Source organism: Arachis hypogaea, chromosome 9 (genome assembly GCF_003086295.3).
Source record: "Arachis hypogaea cultivar Tifrunner chromosome 9, arahy.Tifrunner.gnm2.J5K5, whole genome shotgun sequence".
NCBI classification, from domain to species: domain Eukaryota; kingdom Viridiplantae; phylum Streptophyta; class Magnoliopsida; order Fabales; family Fabaceae; genus Arachis; species Arachis hypogaea.
The window spans coordinates 102,803,041-102,815,065 of record NC_092044.1 but is presented as its reverse complement, the minus strand read 5'-3'; the positions used below and the strand labels follow the sequence as shown (position 1 = coordinate 102,815,065).

At 37.8% G+C, this 12,025-nt stretch overlaps 1 protein-coding gene and 1 non-coding gene across 2 annotated transcripts; both read right to left on the bottom strand.

Annotated features, from left to right (window-relative positions):
• Positions 1 to 1,123: 1,123 nt before the first annotated feature.
• On the bottom strand, positions 1,124 to 1,207 carry TRNAL-CAA (transfer RNA leucine (anticodon CAA)). Its single transcript has one exon. It is a non-coding gene; the product is annotated as a tRNA-Leu (tRNA).
• Positions 1,208 to 4,468: 3,261 nt separating this feature from the next.
• Positions 4,469 to 6,134, bottom strand: LOC112709389 (F-box protein At5g07610-like). The gene is made up of 3 exons (XM_025761278.1): positions 5,197 to 6,134; positions 4,980 to 5,112; positions 4,469 to 4,573 (listed from the first exon to the last, which is right to left on the bottom strand). Exons 1-3 carry the CDS (start codon positions 6,132 to 6,134, stop codon positions 4,469 to 4,471), a joined length of 1,176 nt encoding a protein of 391 aa, XP_025617063.1.
• Positions 6,135 to 12,025: the final 5,891 nt, after the last annotated feature.

The following is a 12,025-nucleotide window of genomic DNA, read 5'->3' as shown; positions in this document are numbered from 1 at the left end:
TTTTATCTATTATTTTTGTCTCAACGTTTTCGTCCTATTTAAGTCCTTAACGTTTTAAAATTGTTTTAGTTTTGTCCCACCGTCAATTCTGTTAACAGATTTTTAACGGTAGGACAACATTGAGCCGATTTTAAAATATTAGAAACTTAAATAAGACGATTTAAACGTTAGAAATAATTTTAAAACTTACTCTAAATATTAGGAACAAAAATAATACTTTACTCAATAAAATATAATCAGACCAATGAACCTAAGAAGTAACACAGGTTAAAGATGAACGTCTTGAAATAGTGGTTTGTATGAATAATTAGAGTTGTATTTTAACGATAATATTAAAGGATATATTTAGTATAACTGAAATTGAAATATAGTCATATAGATGAGGATTTTTACATAATCATGGGACATGAGAAAACAAGAATAAATGACTTTATATTATGGACGTTTAGTTGAAATCAATTTGTTTGGATAGTTATTAAGTGATATTTAGATATATTATTATATAAATAATATATCGTACATGTAATTGATTAATACTAACCATAGGACATAGAACAAAAAATCAATGAATCGTTCAGTATTTTTCACTTTCTACGTAAAGAGTTTCTATTTGAAACAGTAGTTTAATTTTGTTAATTTATATATTAAGATAAAATATGTATTGATTATTGAACACTAGTTCAACAAGGACAAGAGCAATGTTTCTAAATTATGTCATTCTTATTTGTAGATCTGAGGTTATGTAAATATAAAACCACAAATAAATGAAGTTATGGCTCAAATTTCTCTAGTATTCTTGAAGATTTGAAAATCTTTTTTCAGTATGCTTTACAATGCTTTTTTGTTTCACTTTATCATATAAGTAATTTAATTTGATGATATTTAAATATTATGTTTCTTGCTTCATATTATGCCTTATATATTATTTATTATGACGATAAATTATGTTAGGTTTTATTTATATTTTTAATTTATTAAGTACTCACTACATTTTGTCATTTTTTATACGAAATATAAACATTATATATTTGTTTAATTTGTTAATGACTAAATATGCTTAAACAAATGACCTTTTTTATAAGGTAGTAGTAGTGATAGAAAATAAAAATAACAAATTTGAAATTGTCAGAAGTGGGATTTGAACCCACGCCCTCGTTAGAGGACCAGAACTTGAGTCTGGCGCCTTAGACCACTCGGCCATCCTAACTTGTTGGTAAGAATTTCTAAAAATTTATAATAGAATCTTTTATAATCTTATTTTTCTATTTTATTTAACATAACATGTAGTCATGTATGTTGCACAATGTAATATATGTTAATGTATGCATTTATGTATTCTAGTAATATATCATCTCTCATATTAAATCATTTTTCTTCACTCCCTACTTTTTTTTTCAAATATTAAATATATTTTTTTAATTTTATAATTTTCATTCCCTATACAATTAATAATATATATAGTCAATCCAATTAAATAAGATATCTTCCACATATGATTTTTTATTTTTAAATTAATTTTTTATATTTTTAAATAATCTTTCTTTTATTTCAAAATTCTTGTTTTCTAGAAATAAATAATTAAATTTACAATTGAATTGATAGTTTTTTTAATTTTAAAAAATAAATTTGTTCAAAAAAAGTTTGTTTTAAAATACTAATCTGATTAGTAATTTAAATACTCAAGTTGACGATTCTATTTTTATTTTCTCTTTTGAAATTCATTCATCTTCCTATTTTTCACATTTTCGTTAATCTACTACTATTTTTTTTATCACATAAACTATTCTCTAAAACAATAGATATCTTATTCCTTTTATGTTATATTCGATTTTGTTGTTACATTGTATACATTTTTGAATGTTTATTTATAAGATCTATCATTTTGAATTTTATTTTACTACAAGTTCACTGTTTCATTCATAATTATGCTTAATAATTTTATTCTTACAATTTTATGAAATAATCAATAATTAGATAAACTCCTTTCGAAAATTCATGTTATATATATATATAATATATTAGTCAATATTTTATTGGAGCTACTGCTGATGTTTAATTGAAGATTAATTATTTATGTCCTTTAATATTTATTAATGCTAATGTGATTTCATTACATTTGTGATAAAGTTTGTATTCTATTTATAGTACATATATCGCATCTTTTGTAGAAAAAAAAAACTGAACTCTTTTAATTGTTCTACAATATTATTCCATTTTCAATGTTGCATTCAAAAATAAGTAAACATGTTAAAATGAGCCATGTAACAAATATTTCTTAAAAAAATTGCTAGTCTTTTTTTATATAATGAAACATTGATATGCATAGGTTGTTAATAAAAAAACGTATAATTTCTTTTTCAGGTATGACTTATTTTTTTATGAAATAAATATTTTAAATATTTGTTTTGTATATTTTTCTTTTGAATAAATTATCATTTGTATTCATGAAAGATATAAATACTGATAAATATATCTATAGAATAAAAAAAACTCACCTTATAATCACGGAAGATTACCTCCATATACCAAAAGTACTCTAACATTGATTACGCACTTAGTCTGTTAGTATCTGAATCTATATGGCAATAAAATCCGACCAAACCTATCTACATGTATTCCAATTGCAAATTTTTAATATAGACATGTTATCGTTTTAGAGCCATTTAATACAAAAATTAAAACCCTAACATGCCTTTCTTCTCCAATTTTTACCTTATCCCAGAAATTGAAACCATTTTATTTTTATTTTTTCTTCAAACACGAGCACTGACAAAGAAAATTTCTCTAATCCTTGGAAATGCCTTTGCGCAAATTAATTCTGCTACAAGTAATGCAAGCTGCAGCGTTGCTTCAATTTTGAAGAAGAAAAAGAAGGAAAAAAGCTTGACGGGAGATGCTTCTGTGGGTTGGAGGTTGCATTGATAAATCTAACACGATAACAAACCCAAATAGATGGTTCATTCGATGTCCTCTCTAAAAAATAATGGCTATTTTAATTTTTTTTGTGAAGGTTATCCTTTTTTAATTTTAATTGATAGTTGAGTGGGTATTTTAATTTTTCAGATAAGAGATTGTAAATATTTTGTGTGGGTGGATGAGATCGAAGAAGGTTGGGAGGGTTTAATGAGATCAATAGTTAAAAGGAATATAGAACATTCTTATGCGATATATGAAGATGGATTGACAATTACTACAGTTAGAGGGAAGAATAATGAGGCTTTCTCCGTAATGGCAAGGAAGATAAAAAAATTAGGAGAGAAATTAGAACAAGCAGAGTGTTGCTTGTAACTATGGCTTTGGGGGTTTTGTTTTGTTTAGCTTGTAACTTGTATTTAATGATCAAAATATAGGATTGATGTAATTGGAGATCCTTGTTGTTTATGACCATTGTTTCCTGTTCTTAGAATGACAAGAAGTTTAAACTAATTCCATTTTCAATGGTGTAATTTTTATGTTATTTAACATAAGTACCCATGAATAATTCAACAGTTGACATAATTATCCATGAATGGTTGACTTATCCAATAAAATAGGTATTGTCAGAATTGGGATTTAGGCCTAAACTAATAATTTCTCATGAACTAAATCATGTCATACATAACTAAACACAATACTGTAATTCCATAATACTGATTTTAAGGTTAAAGTAACATGTAGCATCTGACACATTGTGGATTCATAAAGAAATACAAGGGTTTAGTATCTATCTCGAGTACATCATAACACCAAAATAAAATAAAAGAAGCTACTATCTCTCTTGATTACATGAAAATACCAACAAAACAAACACCAAAGTCTAATGCTTTTCAAAAAAAAAATTGAACTAAAGTCATAGGCAACATATTTTTCATCAACTAAATATCTATGGCATTGGAGTTGAACTACTGCTCTAACTTAATACAACATTACTAGGCCCACCAAAAGAGAATAACCTAACTATAGATGTTCTCCCAGATCCCACCAACCTGCCTCTACCTCTGACAATTATTCCTTTACTTCTAACAGTTGATGTTATACCAGGTGTAGAAATAAACTGCATGAAATGTGTAGTAGTCCCAACACTAGCACCTTACATTGTTTAGGGTATAACCACGAGTGCAGCTTCTGAGTTATTTGCGGAAGAATTTGTAAATAGAGGCCTAGTAGATGGCAAAGCACTTGGAAAAGGTCTCTTAATATTTTTTCTTTTAACAGGCTTTCTATTTGTTGCAGGATTTGATGAAGGTTGTGGTTGAGGCTTTTGTAGAAGATTTAGTTGAAAATTTGGTTGAGGTTCCTGGAGTTGAAACAAGAAACAAAATAGTAGGTGTGAGATAAAATTCAATGGCAAATTGCAAATGAAATATGCAACAAATGAAATGGCTTTTACAACTGCAACCTGTGGGGTTGCTGAACCACTTCCCTCACCAGTGGTTGCTGCTTCAGCATCCGTAGTTTCTAAGATTTTCTCCCAATATATTTTGCCCAATTAATTAGCATCTTCATCCCTCATAGCTACATGCTCTTGAGATGCACCACTCCCTCCAATCATTGTATCTTTTCTTTTCTTAGAGCTCTTCTTATTGTGACCAGGCTACAAACAAAATAGGTCATTGTAAGTACATAAGTTTCATTGTGGTTTATTGCAAACAAAATAGACTTGCTAAGCAAAATTTGACATTGATTTAACGTACCTCGAGATAGTATTTGCAAACAATAGTTTCATACTTCATTTTCATTCTGTGAGGGTCGGAGTTATCAGTAGAGCCATCATTCCTCTTGGTAGAAAGTCTCCCAATAGGTTTTCTGTTGCGAGGTGAAAAAAATAGGCAGGGTGTCTAGCTTCTCTCAGAACTCTTGGCTTGGAACTAGAAGCATAAAAAACTCATAGGTTACATTGTATATGCCCATGGTTAGTCAATTATGGGAAAACTCTTCAGGTCTTCTCTTCTGGTAAGCCTGGACAGCACAAAATTATTAATATGGCGGGGATTACTTACTTTTATTTTTATGCCAAAGTCAAACACATCACAACTGGTTTGATCCTTTAACCGGAGAGCAATAACTTTTCCAGCTATCAGTAACAACAAAGTCATTTCATATTCATGACCATCTTTAATGAGATGTTGTATGCTGTAGTTTCCAACAAAATTTATATCCAAATTACGTTTAAGATTTGTACGTCAAAGATCAACGCCGTGCATAAGAACCCATGACCTTGATGAAGAATAATCATCTTCCTTCAACCGGAACACGGGTATACAAAATTCAAAGTCAAATCCAACCAAATTCATGTAACCGCGTGCAGGTGCAAGAATGTATCCATATCCATTATAAGCTTCTTTTGAGTTAAGTTCCAGCGAAGTCAAGTAAACATGGCCGCCAACATTAAGATCTTGAGGTCCTGGAGGCAAAGGAGGCAAGTCGACCTTCACGTACTCTTCCTTCAGATCAAAATGCAGCGTCGATTTGCTTTTGCTACCGATCCAGTAAACCAAGTCCTGGAAATAAAAATCATATGCAAAACCCATGTCTGTGGGAGCCGAGAAGGAAGAACGATACGGATTCCAGGCACCGGATTCTGAGGAGTAAACCATGGTATGGTGGCAATCTTCCTTTAAAGACTTGCCATGGAAAATGCAGATCAGCTTATAACCAAGAAATCGCAAGGGATCAAAAGCCAGGGAGTACTCCACAAAGGGTGATTTATCAAACCATGGAAAGGGTGAGGGCAAGAGTTTCTTGTCTCCTGTGGAGGGATTATAGATAAACCTGTCACTGAATTTGCGTACATACATCAAGCCGTTGCAAGATTGTAATATATATGAATAATTATCGGGGAGTTTGGGACAAAATATGAGACGGCGGCAGCACGGTATAAGAATCTTCTTATTGAAGTAGAACAATGTTAATTCACGATGTTGAAGATTGATGAAGTTGGGATCTAGGATCAAACTGGAGAATCTTGTTCCTTGGACGGTGGTGCGGCACTGAGAGAAATAAGGGTCAGAGATGAGAGAAAGCCACCGCTTGGAGACACGTTTGAAGGCCATGACATCTCTGAGGGGAAGACGAACAAGGATTTTAGTGAGCAAGGCAACATGTCTTTCAATTGCTTTGGCTGAAGAAGAGATTAACTCTGTGTTGTGGCTCATGGTTGTTCTTCACTTGGCTTTCAATCTTCCACGAGTGTGTTCTAGGTTTTGCTAGGTGTTCATACCCTGGGGTCGAGTTGTCCGACCCGCGATGTTCTACAGACAAAGCGACCGACCTCTTCAGGTCAGGATAACCCGACCTCTTCTCAAAGAGCTCGGCCAAGACACAGGAAAGCCCAAACAAAGGGCCCAAATAGAGGAACACGTCCCAAATCCAAGGGCAGCCCAAGCCCATAGAGATAAAGCCGGTTCCCTTAAAGATGACCTCACTTAAAGATAAGATAAAGATAAGATAAGATAACTAACTTATCTTATCCACAGGAGGCCACATTTCACCATTATAAATACACTGGAGCACCCAGGTATAACTCATACTCTGATTCTACTCAATACCTGCTTAATACCCTTGCTAACTTAAGCATCGGAGTCCCTTGCAGGTATCCCCCACCCTCCAGGAACGAAGGATCAGCACCACCACCAAGTCCAACAAGTCGGACACACCAGCTCCGGCCATCGTACACCTGCCGGACACGTCGGTTCTGACTAACACAGGAGATCTCATCCGAGATCGACCTACAGTTTTAGGTAACCCTCGGAACATTGGCGCCATTGCCGGGGAACCTGGAAGTCATCCCATTAACATGGCAGTGACAACGACCACGATTCATGTTTGGAAGACAGAACGCTGCATAAAAACGTGGACACAATACTCAAAGCTACTCCAGAAACCCACGGAGACAAAAATTCATCAAATCCAGGAGTAATAGAAACACTTCAAAATTGATTGGAGCAACTTGAGAAAGAGGCCCAACATCGACGCGAAAAAGAAGAAGATCTACACCGGGAGATAAGGCGGCGCCGAGAATTAGAAGATAAGCTTGTAAAACTCGAAGCTGATCTCAAAACTAAAGCTACTCAACCATCCACAGAGGATAGCTCTCAAAAAGATCAAGATCCATTCACCAGAGAAATTATGAAAATCAAAATTCCGAAAGATTTCAAGCTTCCGGATATGACTCTATATGACGGTACCTCGGACCCCAACCATCATCTCAGCAACTTCAGAAGTAGAATGTACCTCACTGATGCCTCAGATGCAGTTCGCTGCAAAGCCTTTCCAACAACTCTCACCAAGACAGCCATTAAATGGTTCGACAACCTACCTCCAAAATCCATCTCAAGTTTCGACGACCTGGCCAAGAAGTTCCTGGCCCGATTCTCCATACAAAAGGACAAAGCCAAACACGCACCTAGCCTACTAGGGATCAAGCAAGGAGATCGGGAGAGCCTTCGCAACTACATGGAAAGATTCAACAAAACATGCATGGACATACAAAGTCTTCCAACAGAAGCTGCCATTATGGGCCTCATAAATGGCCTACGAGAAGGCCCATTTAGCCAATCTATATCAAAGAGATACCCGACATCCTTAGACGAAGTACAAGAACGGGCACAGAAATACATCAACATGGAAGAAAATTCTCGACTTGGCGAAGCCTCAAGGTTCGGTTCTACCTACCGAGATAAAGAATCCAAGAAAAAGGAGGATCGCTCCGGAGAGAAAATCAAAAAGTATCATAACTATACTCCTCTTAGGGTATCCTTGGTAGATGTTTACAAAGAAGTCTGCCATACAGAGAAAATCCCTCCAGCTCGGCCACTTAAAGGCAAAAGAGGAGGAGGAAATCGGAATGAATACTGTGAATATCACCGACTTCGAGGACATTCCCCCAATGAATGCTTCGATTTGAAAAACGTCATAGAAAAACTAGTAAGAGAAGGAAAACTAGATCGGTTTTTGGCTAATCGGGATGACGAACCAAGAAAAAGAAGAATGGATGAGGATGTTGGACTATCTGAACGATCACCTCGCACACTAGAAAGACACGTTCACGTAATACATGGCGGATTTGCTGGAGGAGGAATCTCCAAATCATCTCGCAAGTGACACCTCAAAGAGGTGTACCACGTCGAAGGAAAGGAAGCCCCAGACATCCTAGCAATCACGTTTACCAAGGAAGACGCATCCGGAATCATCTCGGGACACGACGACCCCATGGTTATTACGATCATACTGGCAAACGTCAACCTTCACCGTACTCTAATTGACCAGGGAAGCTCTGCCGACATCTTATTCAAAACTGCATTCGACAAACTCGGCCTAGAAGAAAAAGAGCTAAGAGCATACCCGAACAGCCTGTTTGGACTAGGAGATGCCCCAGTTCAACCGCTGGGATACGTATCGCTGCATGCAACCTTCGGGAAGGGGAACCAATCCAGAACACTCAAGATCGACTACATCGTGGTCGACGTAAGCTCAGCCTACAATGCCTTAATAGGTCGGACAACGTTAAATCAACTCGGCGCAATAGTTTCAACTCCACATCTATGTATGAAATTCCCAACTGCGGAAGGGATAGCTACAATAAAGGCAGATCAAAAGATGGCACGTCGCTGTTATAACGAAAGCCTAAACCTCCGAGGTGAAGGAGGAGAGTTCCACACAATCGAGCTCGGTGGAGTTCAGAGGTGAGAAGTATTCCGACCACGACCCGAAGGAGAAGTAGAAAGAGTCCAGATCGGAGACACCTCGGATAAAATAACTAATATTGGCACAATCTTGAAAGGAGACACAAAGGAATCACTAATACGGTTCCTACGAGATAATGTTGATCTCTTTGCATGGAAAGCTGCCGACATGCCAGGCATTGATCCCGAACTAATGAGCCACAAATGGCAGTCTACCCGGGATTCTGGCCGGTACAACAAAGACGAAGAAAACTCGGGCCAGAACGATCTCAGGCTGTAGAAGAACAAGTACAAGCACTACTAGAGGCAGGGTTCATAAGGGAAGTTAAATACCCACTATGGCTAGCAAACGTCGTTTTGGTGAAAAAATCAAATGGGAAGTGGTGAATGTGCACCGACTACACCGACCTTAACAAGGCCTGCCCAAAAGATCCTTACCCACTCCCAAGCATCGACGCTCTAGTAGATGCTTCATCAGGATACAAGTATCTCTCATTCATGGATGCATACTCAGGGTACAACCAGATACCAATGTATCCACCAGACCAAGAAAAGACCTCGTTTCTTACACCTAAGGCAAATTATTGCTACATCGTGATGCCTTTCGGCCTGAAAAATGTAGGAGCCACTTATCAAAGGCTAATGAATAAAGTCTTCTCAGATCACATCGGAAAAATCATGGAGGTCTACGTGGATGACATGTTGATAAAGACACAAAGCGAAGAGACATTGCTAACTGATTTGATTCAAGTATTCGATACCATAAGGAAGCACGGCATGCGACTCAACCCGGCTAAATGCACTTTCGCAGTAGAAGCAGGTAAATTTTTAGGATTTATGCTCACACAAAGGGGAATCGAGGCAAATCCAGATAAATGCCAGGCCATACTCAACATGAAGAGCCCAACCTGCGTCAAAGAGGTACAACAGCTCAATGGAAGGTTGGCAGCCTTGTCCAGATTCCTAGCAGGATCAGCGATAAGATCCCTCCCTTTCTATGCTACTTTAAGAAAGGGAAAACAGTTTGAATGGACGACGGAATGTGAGCAAGCCTTCCGAGACTTCAAAGAGTTCTTAGGACGGCCACCTATCATATCTCGGCCACGAGAAGGAGAACCGCTCATATTATATCTCGCAGTAGAGAGCCGGGCAATAGCCTCAGCACTAGTCAGAGAAGACGAACATGGGCAAAAACCCGTCTACTTCATTAGCAAAGCGCTACAGGGATCTGAGCTAAACTACCAGAAAATAGAAAAGTTTGCCTACACTTTGATCCTCACATCACGGCGGCTTCGCCCATATTTCCAAGCGCATACCATTAAAAGTTCGGACCAACCAACCCATAAAAGGGATATTGCAGAAAACAGATCTAGCAGGAAGAATCCTACAATGGGCAATCGAGTTGTCTGAGTTTGACCTCCAATATGAGGCGCAGACAGCCATCAAATCATAACACCTGGCCGACTTCATCACAGAATTCACAGACACCCCGGAAATCCCCATAGAGTGGAACATATACGTAGACGGATCCTCGAATAAAACAGGAAGCGGTACGGGTGTGATAATCGAAAGCAACCAAGGAACTCAACTTGAGCTCTCCCTTAAATTCGAATTCCCGGCCTCAAACAACCAGGCAGAATACGAAGCACTATTAGCTAGTTTGAAGCTGGCTAGGGAGGTTGGAGCTCAAAAACTCAACATCTACAGTGACTCACAAGTCATAACCTCACAAATAACAGGAAGCTACCAAGCCAAAGATCCGACCATGAAAAAATATTTGGATAAAACCAAAGAACAGCTCGGACAACTCAGGGAATATAGAATTTACCACATACCTCGTGAGCAAAATGCCCGAGCTGACGCCCTTTCAAAATTAGCCAACACCAAACCAGGGGGCAACAACAGAAGCCTCATCCAGGAGATACTACAGAACCCGTCAATAGCGGAAGAAGAAAAAGTCCTAGCCATAATAGGTCGGGATCAAGGATGGATGACCCCCATAATAAATTACCTCAAAATAGAAGCACTCCCTACAGATGAAAAGGAGGCAAAGAGGCTGAAAAGGGAGGCACAGTACTACACTATCATAAACAACACACTATACAAAAGAGGGATATCAATACCTTTACTAAAATGCGTACCGACTTCTAACACAAAGGAAGTCTTGGAGGAAGTACACAGCAGCATTTGTGGTAATCATCTCGGAGCGCAAGCTCTCACCAAAAAGATACTCCGGACAGGATTCTATTGGCCAACTCTACAAAAAGAGACTACAGAATTTGTGAGGACATGCCCACCATGCCAGAAGCATGCCAACTTTCACATTGCCCTACCAGAAAAGCTCATCAGCGTGACCTCACCCTGGCCATTTGTGAAATAGGGACTCGACCTTCTCGGACCCTTTCCACAAGGATCGGGACAAGTAAAATTCCTCATAGTAGGAGTAGACTATTTCACAAAATAGATCGAGGCAGAACCCCTAGCCAACGCCACCGCTCAAGGAAGTCAAAAATTCCTATATAGGAACATTATTACGAGGTTCGGAATACCATACTCCATCACCACGGACAACGGTACCCAATTTACAGATGCAGGCTTCAGAAAACTGGTGGCCGACTAGAACATAAAACACCAGTTCACCTCCGTTGAATATCCCCAAGCCAATGGACAAGCCGAAGCGGCCAACAAAGTCATATTGGCCGGACTAAAGCAGAGGCTACAAGAAGCAAAGGGAGCTTGGGCCGAGGAACTTTCACAAGTCCTATGAGCGTATCGAACAACCCCCCATTCTACTAATCACCATTCAGACTAGCATACGGAGTGGAGGCAATGATTCCAATAGAAATTGAGAAAGGATCCCCCCGAGTAGTCCACTACAATGAACGAGTAAACTCCCAACTTCAGAGAGAAGAGCTCGACTTGTTACCCGAAATCCAAGAAAGAGCTCGGATCAAGGAAGAAGCTCTAAAACACCGAATGGCTTCCAAATATAATCAAAAGGTAGTGCCGAGAAGTTTTGCAGAGAATGATCTCATCCTAATCCAGAATGACATTGGAACAACTCGACCCGGAGAAGGGAAGCTAGCAGCGAACTGGAAAGGACCCTATCGAGTTATAGAAGTACTTGGGAAGGGATACTACAGACTGTCTGAGCTTGATGGACGAGAGCTTCCCCGATCATGGCACGCCTGCAACCTATGAAGGTACTACAGTTAGAAAAGGTAAAAGGTCTCACTAAATGGATGCACTCTTTTTCCTGAAAAGGTTTTTTAATGAGGCACCAGGTCGAGACCTAGACCAGAAAAATCCCACATGTATATATTCGCATTTTCCTTTAAATAAAATATATTTTAGATATTCTA

Bases quoted from the DNA above. Each gene is read 5' to 3' on its own strand.
- LOC112709389 (XM_025761278.1), bottom strand. From the start codon at position 6,134: ATGAGCCACAACACAGAGTTAATCTCTTCTTCAGCCAAAGCAATTGAA. The intron at 5,113-5,196 runs GTCATGGGTTCT...TGGAAACTACAG, and splicing joins GATGATTATTCTTCATCAAG to CATACAACATCTCATTAAAG. The intron at 4,574-4,979 runs GTAAGTAATCCC...TTTTGTTTGTAG, and splicing joins ACTTTGGCATAAAAATAAAA to CCTGGTCACAATAAGAAGAG.